The sequence below is a fragment of the Chelon labrosus genome (genome assembly GCF_963514085.1).
Source record: "Chelon labrosus genome assembly, chromosome: 14".
Lineage (NCBI taxonomy): Eukaryota > Metazoa > Chordata > Actinopteri > Mugiliformes > Mugilidae > Chelon > Chelon labrosus.
The window spans coordinates 1,367,443-1,390,911 of record NC_140347.1 but is presented as its reverse complement, the minus strand read 5'-3'; the positions used below and the strand labels follow the sequence as shown (position 1 = coordinate 1,390,911).

The following is a 23,469-nucleotide window of genomic DNA, read 5'->3' as shown; positions in this document are numbered from 1 at the left end:
ATGGATGCCAGCCTGGGATCAGCCACCACCTCCAGCACCAACAACAACAACCCTCCTCCGAGTGGAACCAGCTCCGAGTTTAATCATTATTATGAGGATGGAAGAGGAGGGCCTTGCTTCGATCAACATGGCGGACAACAAAGCCCAGGGACTGGGGTAACGGCGGCGGCGCGCTCGCTACACGGCACCATGGACCAGGTTCAGAACCCCCACGACGGCCCGTACCACCACTACCCGAACTCCCGGCCCGGCTACGGGACCGGCGGGTACGGAGGCATGATGAGCCCCTCGCGCCCGGGGAACAGCCTGATGGGCCCGGCCGCTGCTAACCACAGCAAAGCGGCTATGGCTGCTACCAGCTCCCCGGCTGGAGGCGGCGGCGGCGGCGGAGGGTTTCAGCGGTTCCCCGGGCAGGGCCCGCAGCAGCAGCAGCACCCGTCGGGCGCCACACCGACGTTAAACCAGCTGTTGACGTCTCCGAGCCCGATGATGAGAGGTTATGGAAGTGGATATCCAGATTATAATAATCCCTCCGCGCAGCCACAGCAGAGCATGGGGCTGGCTAAAGACATGGGGTCCCAGTACGGCTCGGCTGGTCACGGCTGGGGGGGGGGACAACAAAGAAACCACCCGAGCATGAGCCCCGGGAGCAGCGGGCAGGGCAGCGGCAGATCCCAGGTGAATAACGCCTCACGAGCGAGCGTCTGGTTGTTCTTACTGACGGCTAACCTGCTGCTAGCTAACGTTAGCTGCCACAGTTAGCCGCTATGCTAACGCTGCGTGTATGTGTATGTGTTGTTTTTTTATTTTTTTTTATTTCCACTGCGGATAAGACCTCATTTATTCACCTTCATACACACATTTTTTTTAAAAAAAGAAAACGTTGCCCTCGAACCAAATAAACCCGTCTTCGGTTGATTGTTTTTGAACAAGCAACAGCAACCGGAGGCTACTCGAGCCCACGGCTGTGACAAAGTCAGTGGTTTAGATTCTGTGTCCAAGGTGACTCTGGTTTGCTAGCATGCTAGGCTAACACTAGCATGCTAGTGTTAGCCTAGCATGCTAGTGTTAGCCTAGCATGCTAGTGTTAGCCTAGCATGCTAGGCTAACACTAGCATGCTAGCCGCAGGGCGCACAGGCCTTGAGAGCGGCTGTACGTGTCTGTGGCTCGCTGGCCGTAAACGGAGCGATATTCTTGGGGGGGGGGGGGGGTTCTAAAGAGCGGTTTAATCTGGTAAAAGGGAGACTGAGGACATGGAGGTATGATGTGGTGACAAGAGGGGAGGGGGCGGCGGTTGACAGTTAGCCGCGGTGGCCCTCCGTCCGTTTGACAGCTGCGGCTAATTGCTTCACATATGCTAATGAAGCTAATGAAGCTAACGCAGCGCTCGGAGGTGTCACTGCCTGTTTCCTTCTCTGTGGCCGCGCTAGCAGCAGAGGATCCCGGGTTGAAGGGCTCCGTCTCTCCCGCTGTTAGCTTCTCCGTAGCTTCGTCCTGGCGCAGAGCCCAGCGCGGGTCCTGACCTTCACTCATGCAGATTAGCCATGTGCCCATCTCCGCCGGCACAATAACACTGGAGCTAAACACGGCCCGCTCCCCCAGCTGCCCTCCCCCGGCGCAGCGGCGCGGCGGCCCGGGCCCCGCCGGAGGCCTCGGCCCGGGACCCGGCCCCGGCCCCGTCTAGGACAGCTCCCCCCCCCTCACTAGAACCGGGGTCCGTCCAGAACCACCTGCACACGGGGCTGCTGATGAATACTAAGATTATAAAACTCAAATTTAACCGCGTCCCAGTATAAGATAGTGTAACATAATCCACTGTTATGGACTTAAAAACAAACAAACAAAAAAAAATCCATTTATTACAGCAATAAAAACAATATTCTCACCTTTTTGAACCACAAATGTTGAAAAAAATCAGCTTAATATCATATAAAGTCTCGTTATTAGCTTGTTTTGTGGTTTAAAATGAACGAATTACACTTAAACACAAAACATAAACACTTTCTTTGGATTTTGTTGCTAACTGTGACTTACCTAATGAATCAGGACGTTTATTAATCTAAATACGTCTTTTATTGACGCGGGACACGTTGAATAAACTCCACTAACAACAATAGAGGTCGGTCTGTTTGTAAAAATGTTGGGATTGTTTTCAGTCATTGAATCAGAGGAGCTGAATCTCTTAACCGTTGATCTCATGATTTCTTAGTCATCATACTTCTATATATATACACAACATATTTTATGTAATTAAATTAGACATCTGTCCTGCCAAAGGAGATGTTTGTTCCTCAGCAGTGACCCGGTTCCTCTGAGGATGGAAGAAGCTTCCAGGGTTCAGGTCTAATCTGAGTCTTTGTCTCTAACGTAAATCAGATCTTAACACGTGAGAGTCTTTCCATCTTGCTCCAACATCTGGATCATGTCTCCAAGTCAACAACCAGCTGTTGATGGTTCTGATCCAGCGGTAGGTAGAGATCCATTAGAGACCAGAGTAGATAGATTAAAGAACAGGTCTGTATCGTTCTCTGAGCGTAAACTACATCGATTGTTTCTGTTTTTAGCTCCAGCAACAAGACACCTGTTCAGACCGAGTCACTTCTCTCACCTGCTGTATGTCAAACACAGACTGGATATTAAAGCTGTTACTGTGACTGTTGACTCCAGCTTCAGTTTAATCTTGGTTGTCAGTTGTTTTTTTTCTCATAAAAGGCGTCATTTTGACAGTTTTACAGCGACAGTCCAGACCCTAGCGCCGTAGCCTGACGTGCACCTCCCCAGTAATTAATGTAACTACACAGACCACAACGGCTGTGATTGGTCCTCTTGATTGCCATCTCCACAATTATCAAATTAATTGTTGTGGATCAATAAAGATGGAACACATGGAGGAGAAGTTAACTGAGGAGGTTCGACTCGTCTTCGGTGAAATCTCGGCGAAAGTTTCAGTCTAATTGTTGAACGTGAAGCAGGTAGTAGAAACAAAAATTAACCCGACCAAAAAAGAAAAGACAGAGCGCCGACTAGTGTTTGGGTGGAGTTGTTACAGAGACTGATGAACGCACAAGTATAAATGGCTCACACTGGCGTAGGCTACGTACGTAGGTTATGGCGTCTATGTCCCGCAGTACCTTTAATGATCTTCTGATTGTTGACCACCAACCCAACGGCCCCTACCCTTCGTCAGTTACCAACTTCTTGTGCTGCAATGTGGGGGTCCGGTCCCTATAGAAGACTTTGAAAACTTGAAGCCCTATCTGCACGGTGTCGGTTTTACTTGTCAGAGGTCACCCATTCACAAAAAAAACCTCCACACCATCAGATCAATGACATAGGGAAGGGTGATGTGTCCATCGTATCAGAATCTCCCCCATCACGTCTCTTTTATTCTTTAAAATATGATTTGATTATTTATCTGGAGACCTGTCCAGGGTGTACCCCGCCTCTCGCCCAATCACAGGTGGGATAGGCTCCAATCCCCCCTTGCGACCCTCGAGAGGACAAGCAGTTACAGAAGATGAATGAATGAATGTGTTCTGTTTTAATGTTGAACAAATGTCCCAACTCCATTGGAATTGGGGCTTGTACCATATCATCACCCTCTTACTCATAAATAGGTGACAGCAGCAAACCATCATCTCTAAACTGGACACTGGGATGAATATTAATCTAAAGCTTTAAAAGTGTGGAGGTGTAAAAGGTAGAATTTTAACTCTGACATGTATGGGATTAGTTTTACCTGGAGACGTCATGTGATTTAAAAACTATTAATTGTTTTAATCATCATTTATCTTCTTCAGGTGCCGTCCATGGACCCGATGGCGATGAAGCGTTCTCAGCTCTACGCCATGAGCAACAACCCCTACTCCCAGCAGCAGGGGGCGCCGTACCCCGGCCAGCCTTATGGTTCCCCCTCGGCCCACAGATACCCGATGGGAATGTCTGGCAGAGGCCACATGGGCATGGGAGGGATGCAGTACCCTCAGCAGCAGGTAGGAGGCGCTCTGTCTGTCTTCTTCTGTGTCTGTAAAACAAAAAACAACTGGCTGATCCTGATTTTAAATGTTTCCAAGATTCAAACAACCTTGTGTTGTCCTGACAGTCGACCAGACTGGGGGGATTCTTATTTTTGAGTTTTTTGGGGAGATATAACGGGGTATCATCTGCGTAACATGTGACGTGACGTTTCACCCACTGAAACAAAAACATTAACACGTTAGCCTACAGCAGCTAATTGTGTATAAACTCCCAACCGCGTCTAAACCACTTCTCTGGTCGTCCGTCTCTTTGTAGCCGACAGTTGGTCTCTAGTGGACGTCCCAGGCCTTGGTTGCCTAGGAAACCCTCTTGTATATTTCCCAGTTAAACAAGCGGAACATAAAAACATGTCTTAGCGTATGAACGGACTTCTATTTGAAAAGAAAATACCATCAACATCAACCAACGCCGCGTCATCTGGGTTCAACCAGATGCTCCAAGCTGCTCTCATGATGGTGGATTTAGCGGTAGCGCTAACCGGTTTGGTGGACGCCACCCACAGGTGTTCCTAATAAAAATCTAAACTCCCCACTAATCATGTAGAGCTGAACACTTGGAGGAAACGTCTTCTAGAAACGCCACTAGTCCAGATGTCTTTGTTTCAGTTTTGTGTTTTTGGGTAAACTATGACCTGGATGATTAAAGATTTTTTTTTCCTGTCATCGATACAACTCAACAACTGTCATTGTCTCTGGTCTCTTCCTGTGCAGACAAACCTTTTCAGCTGCAGCAGAAAAGATATGAATCCATCTGTTCTCTAGGAATTATTATGTTGTTATATTATCATCAGCCTCTGTCTGACCACTTACATCCTGTTTCACCGTAGAGCATCGGGTGCAGATGGCACCCTTGAGCAAGGCAGTCCATGCCCTCCTCTTTCTGCAGAGCTGCAGCGCTCATAGATTGCACTGAGGTTGCATCTTATTACATTTTGTGGTGTATTAATCTCAAAAAGAGTTCTTCTGGTGTGATAATAACCTGAGCGCGAAGGGTTTAATGTGTTTGAACACATTCAGTCTTGATCCAAACTGGTTTTAAGGCGGTATGAATGTTAATAAAGACATGATTCAGCCCTGCTAGCATGCTAGCTGATGTGGCCTGAGTTCATAAATTAGTTTCACAATGACGGACATCATGTGATTATCAGGAAACAGAGTAACAGAGATGCTGTTTTCACAGAGCTGCAGTTCAGTTCTCAGAGGAACTCGGAGGTTTTCAGGAAATTAAAGATGTAGGTCACTTTCCAGGAATCCAGCAGTGTGTGTCTTTCACAATCAGACAACTAGAAACCACCACCAGCATCTGCTCACCAACACAGTGAAGCTGTTTTAATGATGCCTTCAGTCAGCCAAATATTACAACACCCATAATCCTCCAAAACACAAGACAATTTAAAAGTGAAAGGATCTTCTTCTGCTTCTGAACGTATAAATAAATAAAGCTGAATCTAATCAGTCTGTTATTATTGTTGAATGCGTAACGTTTTAAATGTTTTTTATCATAACGTCAACCTGTGTGCTTGCTGGGAACATGAATGTGATTTAAGCGTCTTTATTGATCGCTGGTGTTTCTGTCTCCTCAGATGGGTTCTCAGTACAGTCAGCAGCAGCAGCAGCAGCAGAACATGGGCGGGTACTGTCAGCCGGGTCAGCCGCCCTACTTCAGCCCTCCACAGCAGCAGCCCGCCGCCCCCAGCCAGCCGCCGTACATGCAGCCCCGCCCACTTCCTCAACAGGTAGGACCGAATCCTCCTTGCGTTAACGTCCGACCTGGTCCGTCTCAACGCAGCTTTCACTGCCGAGCTGTTTGCAAGAAGAAACGGGAAAAGGGACATAAAGACACTGGTCGAAGTCCATCAGAACGTTTTGTTGGTGTGTCTTGATACAGGAGGTGCCTCAGGAGGCGTATGGGGGCCGGGGCCAGTCTGCTGCTATGACTCCTGGGAAACCCAACCACGAAGAGATGAGTCAGGAGAGACCGTCCAGCCTGCCGGTGAGTCTGAACACGTCATTCAGCGTAGACAAAGACGGCCAAGACACAAAGACGGCCAAGACACAAAGACGGCGGATTCCTAGAAAGTTAAAACAGAGGTCCAGAACGAAACATATAAAATCAGTGGTTTTTATGAATGATATTGTGTTTTAAACGGCTATAAAGAGGTTTGAGTTCCTCAGGGATCATGTCTGGGGCCTGTTTTATTTTTTGTAGCTGAATGTTTTCCAGGAGAGTTTGTGAGATCTTGTAATAACGAAACGAGTAGAAAATCAGGGTTTTCAATCATGGTTTTTGTGTCTTAACTATAAAAATATTCCTCAAGGATCAAGTCTGGGTCCTCTTTTAGTTTTACTGTCTGCTTATGCAAATTGTTCACCACTGTGGCATTCCTCCAACTTGCAGATCAAAGGTTAAAGTGAAGCTTTCCATGAAAACTTGGAGCTGTTTGTATAAATAATAATAACAAGACAGACCATTTCTAGAGAGATAAAACAGAGCACCAGAAGGTAAAGGAAGGGATTAAACTTTATTTACAGCCAAGTACAAGAGCAACCTTTGCGTTTTGGAAATAATCGGTTTGGACTTCCTGTCCTGACAGATGGAGCGCTGTTATATAAAAAGAAGAGCTGTTTGTTGTCAGGCTCGGTGGTCGTGATTCAGACTCTGACTGTGTGACAGATTGAACATGTTTCAGACCTCCCTGCTGTCTGCACGCTCTCCATTGTTCTGCTGCTCGTCGTTGTTGTTGTTGTCGATAATGACCTCTTTTCTTTGGGAGCTGAGCCTCGCAGGTATCACGCTCTGAGCGCCTGAAGCTTCCTGCCGGGTCGCCCCGGTGTCGGCCCGGCTGAATGCAGACGACTGAAATAATGATGTGTCCTGGTGATCTGTAGCAGAAAAGACATTTAAAAGACACCTAACCCTTTAAAGCTTTTTTTTTACAACACTAGCCCTTATTTCTATAAGGCACACAAAGCCATATAATAAGACCATGGTGTGTAGCTTTAACTCAGTGTTCTGATTATGGATAAATTAAAGACTTTTGGAGCCTCCAGCAACTTTTAGACGTCATTGCTCCTCTTTTCTTTTTTGTAACTGCGGGTTTTCCAGGAGAGTTTGTGAGATTTTCCTTTGGATTTATATAAATGATTTTGTGTCTGGATCGGTTAAAATGAGAGTTCCTCAGGGATCAAGTCTGGGTCTTCCTCTCTTTTCTGGAGCTGAGAGTTTTTCTGAGAGTTTGTGAGATTTTATAATAACGAAACGAGTAGAAAATAAGGGTGTTCATTCATAGATTTGTGTCTTTATCAACTGAAATGATGTTTGGAGTTCCTCAGGGATCATGTCTGGCTCTTCTTTTCTTGTCTTTAGCTAAAGGTTTTTCTTTTACTTGTATAATAATGAAACAGTTTTATCTCCGTGGTTTACATGAATGCGTCTGTGTCTTAATCAGCTACAAAACAAATTGGAGTTCCTCAGGGGTCAAGTCTTGGTCCTCTTTTCTTTTTGTTTACTGTCTGATTATGCAAGTTACTCACCACTGTGGCAATCCTCCAACTTACAGAAGAAAAGTTAAAGTAAAGCTTTCCATCAAAAGTTGGAACAGTTTGTATAAATAATAATAATAGTACATCTGTCCAGGAAAACTACTGCAGTGTCTGTAGCAGCTGAGAAACTAGATGAGAAGTGTTCAAGCTCTTACCTTGTTCCTAACTTCTGCTCCTCCTCGTCATCATCATCTTCATCTTCATTTGCATAGCTGCTGTCATTAAAAGCCTCCAACATGAAAGACAGTAATGCTCTATTCATGTTTACTGAAAATAGTTAATAAAAATGGTTGTTGGTCGTTTTAATATCAGGTGACAGTTTTAGTTTAAAGCTTTAAAAATGAGTCTGTATATAATAAAAAACAAACATGTAATTTTAGCTTAAATATATATAATTTATATAAGAATAATAATTATTCCATAATCCACACAAATGTTCTCGCTTTGTTTAGTCAAAGTTTTTTTTTTCTTATCGGGGGAAAGTCTGAAGTGAGTCAGTAAATATTTTCCATCCGTATCACTCCTCCATTGCAGTCGATGGTTTACAGATGTTTCAGACTTTTACGAAAAACATCAGAACGTTTTCTTCCTCCCCTTCAGACTCACCCCTCTGTCGTCTTTCCCTTCTTACTCCCTCGTCTCGTTTCTCTCTGTTACTGCCTCGCCATCCTCGTCCTCTTTCTCTCCGCTTTTTATTTATTTTTTTCAGTCAGGGTGCTGATGCAGTTGCCATGGTAACTGCTGATGGAGGGAGGGGGGGACTCAGTTGCAGGAAGATAAAAAAAAAAAATGAAAATAGCAGCAGAAATCAGCTGCAAACGAAGGCCTCGCAGGCTAAGTTGACTTCAGATATGACTGATGTTCAGTTCAATAATACAAACCACTGTCTCTGATTTAAAAACCACAGCGTGTTCACATTCACAACAGCAACGTGATGATCGACAATAAATAGTTGTAGACAAACTGATCAGCTGATCAGGGAGAGGACGGATCTCTATGACACTTTGTAGATTATCCTAGCCTCCCAGCTAACAGTAGCTCTTCCTAGCCTCCCAGCTAACAGTAGCTCTTCCTAGCCTCCCAGCTAACAGTAGCTCTTCTTAGCCTCCCAGCTAACAGTAGCTCTTCAAAGCCTCCCAGCTAACAGTAGCTCTTCAAAGCCTCCTTGCTAACAGTAGCTCTTCAAAGCCTCCCAGCTAACAGTAGCTCTTCCTAGCCTCCCAGCTAACAGTAGCTCTTCTTAGCCTCCCAGCTAACAGTAGCTCTTCCTAGCCTCCCAGCTAACAGTAGCTCTTCTTAGCCTCCCAGCTAACAGTAGCTCTTCTTAGCCTCCTAGCTAACAGTAGCTCTTCCTAGCCTCCTAGCTAACAGTAGCTCTTCCCAGCCTCCCAGCTAACAGTAGCTCTTCAAAGCCTCCCAGCTAACAGTAGCTCTTCAAAGCCTCCCAGCTAACAGTAGCTCTTCAAAGCCTCCCAGCTAACAGTAGCTCTTCAAAGCCTCCTAGCTAACAGTAGCTCTTCCTAGCCTCCTAGCTAACAGTAGCTCTTCCCAGCCTCCCAGCTAACAGTAGCTCTTCAAAGCCTCCCAGCTAACAGTAGCTCTTCCTAGCCTCCCAGCTAACAGTAGCTCTTCAAAGCCTCCCAGCTAACAGTAGCTCTTCTTAGCCTCCTAGCTAACAGTAGCTCTTCCTAGCCTCCTAGCTAACAGGAGCTCTTCCCAGCCTCCTAGCTAACAGTAGCTCTTCCTAGCCTCCTTGCTAACAGCCTGACCAGGTTACATGAAAACAAGAGGAGGAGGAAGAGAAAGAGAGTGATGGAGGGACAGGAGGAGGAAACAGAGAAAACAAGGACAGAGAAGGTGAATAAAAAGATAAAAGATGGAGAGGACAACTGTAAAATCAGGAGGAGGAGGTGAAAAGAGGAAATAAAAGAGGAGAAATAGGGGAGGAGGAAGAGAATATGAGGAAAGGACAAGCAGAGGGAGAAGAAGAAGAGAGAGGAGAAAGTTGAGAGGGTGAGAAGAGAAAATGAAAGAGAAAAGACGAGGAGGAGGAGGAGGAGGAGATGAAGGTGAAGTGAAGCTGCAGAGAAACTCTTTATAATTAGAAGTGTGTGTGTGGTGCAGCGCTGCAGCTGATTGGCTGAGCTGTTGGCAACGGGCGGAGGGAGGATGAGCTGCTGCGCTGTGATTGGCTGGCAGGAGGCCCAGGGGCAGATGGGAGATTTGAGCAGTGCTTCACTCTTCTCCTCCTCCTCTTCTTCTCCTCCCTCTTTTCATTCTTCTTTTCCTCTTTCTTCTTCCTCTAATCATTCTTCACTGTCGATTCAGCTTTCTCACCCTCCTCCCCTTTCATCTTTTTTCCTTCTCTGTCTCCTTCTCTTCATCTTTCTCCTTCTTATCCTCCTCCTCTATCTTCTCCTCCACCTTCTTCTTCTTCTTCTGTGGTCTTCTACCGGTCTAAAAGGTGTTGGGGGGGAGGCGCTGTCTATGGTGAGGGTTAGTCCTCCATCATCTGTGACTGATCCTCCTATCAGACCTCGTTAGGTCTCACATCAACACCTGATCTCACCTGGTGTTAATTAAAATGTGTCTCCTGGTTGTTGACTTGGAAAGACTCTCACACGTCAAGATCTAATTTAATTAAGGAAGGAAGGAAAGATGGAAAGAGGAAGAGGAAGTAGTATTAGTAGTAGTGGTAGTAGTAGTGGTAGTATTAATGGTAGTATTAGTAGTACTGACTGTAGTTTCATTGATAAATCAGCTGCCGTCTCTCTTTCAGGACCTGTCGGGGGCCATCGATGACTTGCCCACCGGCACCGAGGCTGCGGTGAGTTCAGGGGCGTCGGGGTCCGGCAGCGCTCAGGGAGACCACGGTGGGACTCCTGCCCGCTCTCCTTTCTCCCCCCACGTCTCGCCCCGCCTCCCCCCGCCAGCTCGCTCGGGGCCCTCTCCCTCCCCATCTCCGTCCCCCGCTGGGTCCAGCAGCCAGTCACGATCTGGACCGCTGTCCCCCACCACCAGTGGACCAGGTGAGTTAGGCTGATGTCACCTCCTGTCTCACCACCAACACCACCTAGCTTAGCATTAACTATGTTTCTGTGTGTCTCAGGGTCCCAGTTGACTCCTCAGGTCTCTGGACCAGACGTTGGTCCTCATTCCTCCCAGGCCGCCATGACTCAGGACAGAGGTACGACTCAGTGAGAGGTGTTAGAGAGCGTGTCATGACTTGGGGAGATGATCCATATTTTAGAACAAGCTGTAAAGTCTCTCACACGTTGAGTTCTTTATTTCTTGATCTCTGCTCTGAAGGAAAGAAAGAAGGAATGTAAAAAGGATGAAGGAAGGAAAGAAGCGGGACGCTGACCTTGTCTTGTCTGTTTTCAGGTTTCCCTGCCTCCATGCAGCGCAGCACCCAGGGGTCTAATTTTGGCCCCCAGCAGTCTGCACCACCCATGGCCCCCCACCCAGTGGCAGGAGGCCCCATGCACCACAGCTCCTACCAGCAGGGCAGCCACTCCTACGGCCAGTACGGGCCCCAAGGTAGGACCTGCCGTGAACTAGAAGGAGACACCGCTCAGCTCCTTCATGTTTGACTTATGCTCTCACTCCCCGCAGGGAACTACCCTCGGCCCCCACACTATGGCGGGGCCCCCACCGCCAACTACAGTGGGCCTGGCCCGGGCTCCGGCCTGGCCAACAGTCTGGGGTTAAACGCCAGCAGTCCCATGCACGGTCAGGGCCCCTCCACGCCGGCAGGGCGCGGCCCCAGACCTGGCAACGGGGGTCGACCTTACCCCACTGGCGGTACTACCATGGCCCCCACCTCCCCCGGCATGCCGCAGCCCGCCGGGCAGGGCATGGGCCCCCCGGGACACAACGCCAGCTGCAAACCTCCGGATGTCGGGCCGAGCGCCAACTCCTCGTCCTTGGCCGTTGCTCAGAGCAGGTGAGTCCAAAGAGCCCGGATCAGCCTGGACTCTCTCTGATAGACCTGGTTTGTGTTTAGTATTTCTGGACGTCAGACTGACCCCTCCATCTTCCCAGGCCTCCCTTCACTCGTTCCCCCGTCTACCACAACCAGTCCTGGGGTCGACCTGCCCTCTCTCCCACCCTTCACCCCTCCCACCCTCCTCACCCTCAGCACCACCATCCTCCTCTTCCTCACCCTCCTCACCACTCACAGCAGGCCACCAAGGCTCAGCCTCAGCCCGCCGTGCAGACTCCCCCAGAGCATTATGGGTAGGTTTGGTTGCTGAGCCTGAGAGAGGCTGCACGTCGTTTATTTTCTTACAGTAAGAGCTGAATGTGGACAATGAAGCCGTGTGATGAGCATGTTTTACTAACCAGACGTCTTCCTGAGCTCTGACGGAGGAGACGCATCTTTTTACCACCTCCTCTTCTTCTGAAACAGTTTGGATCTGATATTGAAATACAGTGCCGCTTTAAAGTTTTAGCACCCTTCAGAATTTTCTACATTTCATTATGAAAATGATTCAAAACATCAACAGATTCTCACACAAGTTCTGAAACTTAACGTGAACCCAATCAAACACACGAAACACAGGGTTACAAGTTCATTTCATGGTAAAATTGAAAGTGTCCGTCTGTCCAGAAGTGTTTCCAATCAGTGTGGTGAGACTCAGGACAACATGTCATCATTGATGGACCAATGAATTGTGAATTCTACCAGTGAACTCTAAAAGAAAATGTCAGGACATCTGTCCATGAGCTGAATGTGAAGAGAAACTGGGTCATGCAGCAAGACAACGAGAACCAAGAACACAAGTGGTTCTACAAAAGAACGGTTAAAGAAGAACAAGATGAATGTTTAGGAACGGCCAAGTCAAAGTCCTGACCTTAATCCAATAGAAATGTTGTGGAAGGACCTGAAGCAAGCAGTTGATGTGAGGAAACCCACCAACATCTCAGAACTGAAGTGGTTCTGTTCTGAGGAATGGGCTAAAATTCCTCCAAGCTGCTGTAGACCACTGATCAGCAGTTACCAGAAATGTTTAGTGACAAGGAGGTCACAGCAGGTACTGGAAACAAGGAGGCACTTGTCTTCTTTCAGGAATCCACTGATGTTTTGAGTCCTTTTTATGCAGAAATGTGGAAAACTCAACACTCATCCACAGTCAGCCTGAGAAGACTTGTTAACGTATATATGAGGCAGCTTAACGATAAATGCTTCCTTCCAGGACCAGAACTGATCTTCAGAAATCCTCTGGTTCTATCTTCTTCTGCTCAGATCCTGAAAACTCCTCCTCTGACTGGATGATGGCGTAGAATAACAGTTAAAGCCTTTTTCTCTCCTGTGGTTTCCAGGCAGGGCAGCTATCCGGGCATGACTCCTATGGGAGGAATGGGCCCCGGAGGCCCCTCAGGTCCTGGAGGTCCTTACAGCCAACAACCAGGCAGTAACTCTGGGCGGATGACGCCACAGGGACCCCCCTACAACGCCACATCATCAGGTAGGATCAGAAAATGATCTAGACTTTGGTAGAGGTGGTGACTGCAGATGATTTTGAAGGGGCGCTGTCGTTTCCTTTCAGGGTCCGTGATGATGCCAGCAGAAGGGATGGGCCCTCATCCAGATGCCAAGCAAAGAGTCGAGCTCAGCAAAGAGGCCGTCGGTCCGGAACCGCCCAAACCCAAGGTCTGTCCCTCGTTACTCGGTCAAGAGGCTGTTGGCTGTCGCAGCATGCGCTAACAGACGCATGAGCGCTGGGCTGAATGAGTCTTAACAGCACTGAGGGTTTTAAATCGTGACGTAGACATATTCTTGTTAACTTTGCGCTGAATGGATTCTCAGTGTCAGGGGTCTCCTCTGACCTCCCTTTGAAACTCTGGTTCACAGTCTGAGTTCAGAACCAGAGCTCCTGGACTCAGCAGGATTTAAATAAAGAAGCTTCAATTTCGTGTACCTACATCGGCCGACGTAAAACGTAAAATATTTCAGTTCAGATCACGTGAGTCTTAAATAGTTCGGCTGAAGAAGACTTTAACTCAGAGTTAGTTCTAGGCAGCAAAGCTTTCACATAAAAACTTGTTATTTCTGTGTCTTCCTCGTTGACAGTATTGATCAGTTAGTTTCCAGCAGTTTGTTACCGGTGTCATTTCTTTGTCCGGCTGCAGAAACCCAGAATAAAAAGCCAGAGTTCCTCCGGGGCAGCTCCTCATCAGCGTTTTTCCTCTTCTTGTTCATTACCTACCAGTGAAGAGTCGGCCTTGATCACAGCTTGGCGTCGCGTTTCTGCAGACTGATTTATTTTTTTTACCACTTCTTGTTTTGTGCCATTCGTGCAGCTTGCTCACGGTTTGACGCTCCATAAATCAGGTCGACTGTCAGAGGAACTTCTAAATAGAAGTGAGATGAACTGGGTGGAAAGTCTGGGTTCACTACTTTCTGACTTTATTTAATCGTGATAAAATGTTGTCTCAGTGTAGGTCACAATGCAGAGCTAAACTTTTGAAGACAAAGGAAATAGTTTTACGGCTTAACCAGCCGCATTTTTACATTAAAGAGAGTTTGAAGCTTTTTGATTGGCGTTTATTAGCTTTGTGATGCCTTGTGGACTCGCTAACCTGCTAAATGCTAACGGTGCCACCTGCAGCAGCTTCCGACATTAGAAAACAAACGTCCTGATGTCTCCAACTCATGCCTCCGTGTGTGTGAATGATGTCTGTGTGTGTGTTTGTTTTGTATCACAGGACAGCCACAGCTCTCAGTGTGTGTCCCAGCCCCCCACCCCCTGCCCCATGTCCTCCCCCAGCTCAGCTAGTCTGTCCTCCTGTCACGGAGAGGACAGTGATAGCATTAGCAGCCCCGCCTGGCTCAGGACTCCGACCAGCCCCGTAAGGCCTCCTTCTTTTTCTTCTTCTTGTGTTTCTGTTTCACCGTCATGGTCATCTTAACGTTCAGAGGTGAAAACCTCACAACTCCACAGTCACTGAGCCTTTAAGCCTCTTTCAGACATGGATGACCTCTGGACTTGTTGTCTTTCTAGAAGACGTCTCCTCAGAGTGTCCAGCTCTAAATGTCTGGTGGGGAGTTTAGGTCACCTGGAGGTCATGACTAGACTAGATGACTAGAATCTGTTGAGATCTGAACAACTTCAGGTCCTTAAAGTGTGAACGGAAACATCTTGGACAGACTGTGCTATAGATTGATGGTAGATTACATCTCAGGGGTTTTCCACTTCCACTTTCAAACCATCTGTCTTCTCTGGATAAAATGTGGACGTTGTTGTCCTCAAAAGAGTGTCCTTTGTCCTTCAGCTCAGATCTCATCTGTCCATCTACACCTGAGGGTCAAACCTCAACTCCCCACCAGTTATTTAGAACCGAAGAAAACATTCGGATAAAAGGTCTTCAGATGTGCAGTTAATCAAACGTCCAGTAAACTTGGGCATGTTGTGACCTTCTTGTGTCTCTGGTTGGTTACATACAGTAGGTTGTTTATGAGACTAGACAGTTCAGGACGTTCAGTTTATTGTCAGGGATCCAGACCAGCTGTCCGTCAAGTTCAGAGACATTTTTGCAAAACACTGAAGGCGACAACTTCACATCTTATAGCTGCCTTTGAACAGCCACATATCTACATAATAAATTGAACAGTTCTAGCCTGGAAGCCAGACCAACTTTCTGGTAGTGGAGGGAGGTTTATCTGGAGACTCTCTGTTGAGAACTGATTCTGCCAGGCCAATCAGATCATGTGGGCGGGGCTTAATGTGGTGATTGACACCAGAGTAACAGTAGTCATACGTGTCATCTGGTCGCCGTGGAGTAGAATCAGTTTAAAATGGCACAAATGAACTTTAAACTTTTAAGGCCTGATTAAAAGTCCGTCCAACTGATGCTGTATCGGTTAAAACATAATGAAATCCAGATGGAGACTCTGGATGCGGCAGGCTATAACAGTTCAAAGGGTGTCCAGAGTTCGATTAAAGTCCCTTCTGATAATCAGGTTATGTGATATACCTGAAAACTTTTTAAAATTAGGGTCATATAGGTCCATAAATGTGACGTCTGTCAGCGCTGACGCTTTCCAAATGGTGCATGTCTGAAAGGGGCTTTTAAACCCTCCAGGTGATGGAGATTTGTGGAGGTTTTCATTGGACACACAAGATGGTGATGAAGTTTTTAGGCACTTGAACTGAATATTGAATCACACCTGAACACAGATGTAGTCTGTCCCAGTCTCTTCTGTCTCTTCAGGACTCCTTGTTTAAGTTTCAAGCAGAATTAATCGACTGGAATGTCTCATTAAATCAGTTAAGAGTTACTGCTGGATTCTGTTAATTATATGAAGGTCAAAAGATTCAGTTTTCAGTATGAAGTATGAAAAAGAAAAGGTCTGAAAGAAAAAAAAGAAAAAAAAGTCTGTGTGCGTTAATGGACCTCCACGTAGTTTGGGTCAAGGCCGGGTTCTAAAAAAAACGATTTTCAGATTCATGAAATCCACGCATTGATTTTGTTATATACATATATTTCTATATATTTACCATTTCCTGGGAGACTCGCTAAACCTCTTGACTGAATCTTTGCAAGACAATTCAATGAGATTAGTTGACGTGTGATGGAGATTCAGCTCCAACTCTGGTTGGATTCAAAAAGTCTGAGGACAGATAAGAGCTGGACAAAAGCAAAGACACATGAAAGATGAGAAACTAGAGGGAGAAGATGGAGGAGACGCCGCAAACCTCTGGAACCAATGACAAGTAAAATAGTTTCAAAACTGAAAAGTATCTAAATGAATTGAAACTGATGAATTGAAACTGTGTATTTGCTGCTGTTTGATCAGCTTTGGTCTTGTTGTAATGTCCGTCTCCTCTCCGGCGCTTGTCTTCATGTCTTGGTTTCTCCAGAAGCCCAGTGTGGCCACCATGACCAATGAGAAGATCACCCGTCTCTATGAGATGGGTCCTGAGCCGGAGAGGAGGATGTGGGTGGACCGGTACCTGTCCTTCATGGAGGAGAGGGGGACGCCCGTCCCAAACCTGCCCGCTGTCGGAAAGAAACCACTGGACCTCTGCAGACTCTACCTAGCTGTCCGAGAGATCGGAGGACTGGCCATGGTGAGAAAACGCCTACATTCTTCCTGCTCTCGATTAGTCAGTCAGTGTAGATGAGGGGTGTCAAACATACGGCCCCGGGGACTAAACCGACCTGCTAGAGGGTTATCTTGTCTCTGGATGAATCCAGTCCATGAATCTGACCTCCATCTCCCTCCTCTCAGGTCAACAAGAACAAGAAGTGGCGGGAACTGTCGTCCCAGCTGAACGTGGGGACGTCCAGCAGCTCGGCCAGCTCCCTGAAGAAGCAGTACATCCAATACCTGTTTGCCTACGAGTGCAAGATGGAGCGAGGAGAGGAGCCACCGCCCGAGGCCACGGGGCCCGCCGGAGACGCCAAGAAACCTCTGTCGCTCCAGGCCAGGATCCAGCCACCCTCCCCAGGTTAGAAATAACTCCTCGTCCTCGTCGTCTCAACCTTTGCCACCACAGCCTCAGTCTAAACGGTTTCCAGAACATTCTTCCTTCTGCTAAATAAAAATAAAAGGTTATGGCTGGTTGCAGCGTGACTTTGTGGAAAGAGCTCATTGATGCTAAATTTATGCAAGAGACAAGACAAGTACACTAGTGCTGAAATAATAATAATAATAATAATGCATCTATGTTGTAAACTATCCAGTGTGGTCTGTCTTTGGTTGGTGGTTGAGACTCTTTGTACTCCGGCGGTGGCAGCTCCACAGGAAATGTAAATAACTTTGTTCTGGTCAAGAAGAAGAAGTTTTCTTTGTCCATTTCTGCTCAAGGTTTGTTCTTCCTGTTTTCCCAAACTAAGAGTCGGGCCGAAGGTCAAATCACAAAGGAATTTAAGAATCCTACTGCAAAACCTCTGACACATAGCCTGTTCTTACCAGAATCAGAGTCTGGTAACATCTGGATTTCATTATTGTTTCAACCGTTTCAACAGAGAAAAAAAATATCTCTGCATCACCTGGATAGCCCTGCAACCAATCAGAGACATTTAAACTAATTCAGACAACGTGAAAACAAGAACAAAAAATAAAATAAAAGACGTTACAATAAAAAAGCAGTTGCTGTTCATTTTGAACTCTGAGCTCTTTGAGCTCTGCAACTAGTAAATGTCTTCAGTTATTTTGGTCCCAAGGCTCAAGGTTGTTTAAGACTAAATGTCCGTATTCAGGAGACTTGACTCGGAACCAGTAAATCCCTAAAAACCTGAGCGACTGATTACCAGATCGGTTTGCGGATGAGCTTCCTGTCGCTCCTGAAGGCTTGTCCGCCGTGTGATTGTTTTGTTTATATGACGACACGTAACCCTTGTTCTCAGCAGGTTTTCTGTCTGGTCTGTATCTCTGCAGCCAACTCGGGCTCTTTACAGGGCCCCCACACCCCTCAGTCCAGCAGCAGCTCCCTGACCGAGGCCCCTGGAGACCTGAAGCCCCCGACCCCTGCCTCCACCCCACACAGCCAGATGGGTCCCCAGCCTGGAAACAAGTACGAGAAGGCAGAAAGATGCACAATCGATAAACTGATACCAGAAAGGAAATGGTTTAAAAGATGTAAAACAGAGTGTCGTCTGTATAATGAGTGATACGCATAAGTAACAAACTGAAAGGGTCCGTCTACTTCCTGGTGTTTTAAGTTTGGTTTTAGACTCTAAAATGAAAAATTTGATTTGATATTCAATTTAAAAACCAAAAACCAACAAATGTTAAACAAGTAAATTTACCTTCCAACCTTTAATTTATGAAACCAGAAAGAGAAGTAAAGGAGAAAACAGCGGTTATTTGATTCATATAAAGACTTTCTGACTCAAGGTATCAGGTCATCTGAATTTCTCTCTGAGTGTTTGTCTTGTGAATCTGGAGAAGAACCAGGTTTATTTAGAGCTGAACACAATGATCCATGGACCAGAGAGACCTGGACCAGAGAGACCTGGACCAGAGGTCACCATGGAGACCAAGACAAACTGTTTGGGGATTTAAAATTTAAAAGAAGTTAAATAACAATTGTTTCTTCCAGTTTCTGTTTCTGGTTTTAAAAGAAAACTTGAAATACCAAAAAAAAAAAAATGCCCAGACCCTGAAAGTGGCCCCATGACCCAGCCTTGCGGTACACCTATTCTAAAATGAACACTGATGAGTAGTCATACGCAACAGAGCTGAATGAAATTTACACCACACTTCCTGTAGATAGGTTCTGGTTTCTGGTATCACTGCTAGCTGTGAAATAGTCATTTTAGAAAAGCTCTTCAAAGACTTTCATCGTCTTCTTTCCTCTCTCAGGAACATGGGAGGAGTGAGTATACAGGACCCATTCTCTGAAGGCAGCGATCCGGCCTTCCACAGCAAGCGAGGCCTGGGACCCGGTGGCACCCCCTACCAGCAGGGAGGAGGTCCGACAGACCCCTCGATGAGGATGCAATACGATGCCAACAAAGAGGCCTACGTTGGACCGAGGAAGGGTGAGGAGGAGTTAACCACAGTGCTACGCTGCCAGAATAAGATTCACTTCATGGTCATCTTCACTTTAGACAAAAAGAAAACGATCCAGCTCTTTGCTTTTTTTTGCAGATTTGACACTTGGCAGTCGCCATTAATCAGATCCATTCATTTTAAAAATGTCTCGATCTTGATCGAGTTTTAAAGTTGTCCTACAGTCGTAAAAGTGCCTGCGCTCTGCTGCCACCTGGTGGTGTCACCTGCGTAATATCAGCCGCCGTCATGTTTTCGTCCTCTCAGCCAGTTAAAGTTTGTGTTAGTAAAATAAAACACAGACGTTCTTTTCTATCAGGTCCTGGGCCCGGTGAGCCTTTCGGTCCCAGTCAGATGCCCAGTGGTGCCATGCAGGACATGTACCCCCGCGGGCCGCCCTCCGGACCCCTGGCAGGGATGGGCCCCAGACCCCAGTACCCCTACGGCCCCGGCTACGAGCGGAGGTCAGACGCTGTCCAGACTGTACATGTTCATGTTGATGTCATATTTCTGGTCAAACCCTGAAGCTTCGTTGTGTTTGTGTCCTGTAGGCCGGACCATGTGATGGGTCCCGAGGGGGGCATGGCGCCCTCCACAGGTCAGAACAGCATGGGCTCGTCTGGAAACGAGGCCGGCATGTATCCCACCAACAGATACCCCCACCAGAGGTGAGAGGAGAAACCATGAATTATGGAGTCATCCTGAAGATGGCAGTGTTGTCTCACTCTTACAACACATTTATTTTTTTTTACTGTCAGACACGACGGTTATGGACAGCAGTATCCTCACAGCGTGGCCTACACTTCCCATCAGCCCCTGTTCCCTCAGCAGCAGGTGAGTTCCAGCTGAGACCAGGATACAGTTGTGTGTGTGTGTGTGTGATAGAGTATGTTATTGTGTATTATTGTGTGATGATGAATCTCTTCTGTGTCTCAGGGCTACAAGCGTCCCATGGAGGGGGTGTATCCGGCGGCTAAACGTCATGAGGGGGAGGCCCTAGGCTCCCAGCAGTACGGCCCTCAACAGCCCGACATGTTCGGGCCCTTCAGGGCACCGGGGGGAGGTTACATGGGCACCGAGCGTCGGCCCGTCCAGGGTCAGTTCCCCTATCCGTACAGTCGAGATCGGCAGGTGCCCCCGCAGCACGGCATGATGGGCTCAGGGCCGTCACAGGTGTCCGGAGGCCCTGGGGAGGGGCAGCAGGCCAACATGTGGCACCCCAGGACAGATGTGAGCTATACGTACGGCCGGCAGGGCCAGGGCCCCCCGTATCCTGGCATGAACCGAGGGGACGACCAGGAGGGCAGAGTCCACCAGGACAACCAGTGGCCCCCCGGTCACATGAGCCAGCGACAACCTCCATACCCCCCCCACTCCTCATCCTCCTCCTCCATGCCCCCCCTGCCCTCCAGGCAGCCCTCCTCCTCCTTCCAGGCCACGCCCATTGTCCCTAATCATGTGACCCGCTCTCACAGTCCCTCCTCCTTCCCCCGGCCCCTGGGGGGCTCTCTGTCCCCGAACAGTGCCCCCTTTCTGTCCTTTATCAAGAAGCCAGGGGCCCCACCCGGGCCCCAGCCCACCCAAGGCCTCCCCCTCGTCCACAGAGAGGTCAGCTTCCCCCCAGGCTCTGTGGAGGCCGTCTCCCCCAAAGTGAAACCACGACGGCGACTGACGGCCAAGGACACGGGTCAGACTCACAACAACACACCACACACTCTAACACACACTGACACACTCTCAGCTGACATTGGCTCTGTGATTTGATTGGTCAGGAACCCCAGAGGCGTGGCGGGTGATGATGTCACTGAAGTCTGGCCTATTGGCAGAGAGCACCTGGGCGCTGGATACCATCAACATCCTGCTGTATGACGACAGCACCGTCGGCTCTTTCAACCTGACACAGGTCAGACTGAAGATCTGAAAATATAAAACGAACATGTTAAAGCTCATCCTGCTTCTCCTGGTGGTTGGTGTCCTGGTTTGTCTGGTGGTTGGTGTCCTGGTTTGTCTGGTGCTTGGTGTCCTGGTTTGTCTGATGCTTGGTGTCCTGGCTTGTCTGGTGCTTGGTGTCCTGGTTTGTCTGGTGCTTGGTGTCCTGGTTTATCTGAGGACAGTTGGTGTCTGACAGGTGTTGAACTCACCTCCTCCTCTCTTGTAGCTGCCCGGTTTCCTGGAGCTCATTGTGGAGTTCTACCGACGCTGCCTTATCCAGATCTTTGGCATCCTAGAGGAGTACGAGGTGGGAACTGAGGGCCAGCGGACCCTGCTGGGACGCCTCCCCAAGGAGGAGGAGCTGCTACCTGCCACGTCTGAATCTGAGAACCGGTCGGTGGAAGAGCAGAAGGTCCAGAGGTTGGTGGAGGAGGTGAAGGACACGTCACTGCTACAGACAGCCCATGAAGAGAAGATGGAGGACAGCAAACCGGTCATCAGGGAAGAGGTGGAGGCGATGGAGGACCACCAGGAACAGCCCGAGCCCCTCCCCCAACAGACCAGCAAGTATGACAAGCTGCCAATCAAGGTGGAGGAGTCGGGGGAGGAGTGGGAGGAGGTGGAGGAGCGCTGGGCTAAACTCAGCCGACCCAATGGTTTTATCAGTGGCCTCCTGCACTGGAAGGCTGGAGGAGGCGACTCCACCGCTCACATCCAGACGCACTTTGAGCCTCGCACAGGAAACTCTGCCCCCCCACAGCAGCTGGAGAGGACAGAAGGAGACAGGGGGAGGAGTCCAGAGAGTCATGAAGGTGAAAGGGGTGAGGGGAAGAAGCTGCCAGCCGGAGAGGAAGCTGACGAACAACAAGGTAAAGTGACGTTCTCTAGCGAGTGACGATCGGTAACAGACTTCTTCCTGCTAATAATTCATCTCCATGTGCTCTGCTGTCTCTCAGAGGTCGGAGGTCAGAGGTCGCCGGCTCACAGTCCCATCAGCCAGGTGGAGGACGAGCCCCGCTGCTGGGACGAGGCTCCGCTGTCCACAGCCGAGTCCTGGCAAGACTCTCTGGCCAAGCGCTGCATCTGCATCTCCAACATCGTGCGCAACCTCTCCTTCGTCCCCGGCAACGACGCGGTCCTGTCGCGCCACGCCGGCCTGGTGCTGATCCTGGGCCGGCTGGTTCTGCTGCACCACCACCACCCCCGCAGGAAACGGTCGCCTTCTACCTACCAGCGTGAGGAGGAGCAGGGCCGGGCCTGCAGCCGGGACGAGTGGTGGTGGGACTGTCTGGCGGCGCTCAGGGAGAACACGCTGGTGACGCTGGCCAACATCTCAGGCCAGCTGGACCTTTCCCTGTACCCCGAGAGCATCTGCCTGCCCATCCTGGACGGGCTGCTGCACTGGATGGTGTGCCCGTCCGCCGAGGCCCAGGACCCCTTCTCCACAGCGGGCGGCTTTTCGTCGCTCACCCCTCAGAGACTGGTGCTCGAGTGTCTGTGCAAGCTGAGCATCCAGGACTGCAACGTGGACCTGCTGCTCGCCACGCCGCCGTTCAGCCGCCAGCAGAAGCTCTTCTCGGTGCTGGTTCGCCTGGTGGGCGAGAGGAAGAGCCAGGTGTGCCGGGAGATGGCGGTAGCCGTCCTGTCCAACCTGGCGCAGGGCGACCCCACGGCGGCGAGGGCCATCGCCCTGCTGAAGGGCAGCGTGGGGACTCTGATTGGCTTCCTGGAGGACAGCGTGGCCATGGCTCAGTACCAGCAGAACCCGCACAGCCTGCTGCACGCCGCGGCGCCGCCAGAGCCGCCCAGCGTCAACATGATGTGCCGCGCTGCCAAGGCCCTGCTGGCCGTGGCGAGGGTGGAGGAGAACCGGACGGAGCTGGTTCTGTACGAGGGCCGGCTGCTGGACATCTCGCTGTCGGCCGCCCTCAACTCGTCCGTGGCGGCCGTCATGTGTGAAGTACTGTTTAAGATCGGCCGCTCGTGACACCGACACCGGCTCCTAATATATTTTTATTTAAAGAACAGAAAGGTTTTTACATACAAATGAATATATAGAGAGAATATCTAAAGCTCCTCGGCTCCATCCGCAAAAGTTTATTTGGAATTTTTAAGTAATTTTAATACAAAAATATTTAATACGTGTATTTTGAATTTTTTTTTTTATTATTCCGTTTGTTGTTTTAACCAAAGTGTGATGATGGGGAGCGTTTGTGTTGGCGGGGCTGTTCTGTGGTGGGGTGGGGGGGGGGTGAACCACGTTGTAGATAGGACGTTTTATTTCCTGGACTTTGTTTTGGTGCAATACTTTTGTTGTCGGACGTTTTTATTTTTTAAATGTGAATTTCTGACCATCTGCAGTTTGACCATCAGTGTTTTTGCCGAACCACAGCAGTATCAATCGAGGTGGGCGGGGGGTCGGTCGGGGGGGGTGGTGTACTTCACGTTAT

At 48.7% G+C, this 23,469-nt stretch overlaps 1 protein-coding gene across 3 annotated transcripts; it reads left to right on the top strand.

Annotated features, from left to right (window-relative positions):
* arid1b (AT-rich interactive domain 1B) lies at window positions 1-23,237 on the top strand (the record flags this gene model as incomplete). 3 transcript variants are annotated; one of them, XM_084560853.1, is made up of 23 exons in its annotated part: window positions 1-678; window positions 3,802-3,993; window positions 5,622-5,774; window positions 5,927-6,031; window positions 10,361-10,610; window positions 10,691-10,768; window positions 10,966-11,121; window positions 11,197-11,527; window positions 11,626-11,820; window positions 12,907-13,052; window positions 13,134-13,237; window positions 14,293-14,436; window positions 16,449-16,658; window positions 16,820-17,039; window positions 17,972-18,107; window positions 18,899-19,077; window positions 19,407-19,551; window positions 19,639-19,755; window positions 19,846-19,921; window positions 20,024-20,774; window positions 20,860-20,990; window positions 21,246-21,888; window positions 21,976-23,237. In XM_084560853.1, 23 exons carry the CDS (start codon window positions 1-3, stop codon window positions 23,004-23,006), a joined length of 6,171 nt encoding a protein of 2,056 aa, XP_084416979.1. In that variant the 3' UTR covers window positions 23,007-23,237. The 3 variants fall into 3 exon arrangements, with proteins under 3 accessions (XP_084416979.1, XP_084416981.1, XP_084416980.1); XM_084560855.1 differs by lacking the exon at window positions 11,626-11,820; XM_084560854.1 differs by lacking the exon at window positions 14,293-14,436.
* Window positions 23,238-23,469: the final 232 nt, after the last annotated feature.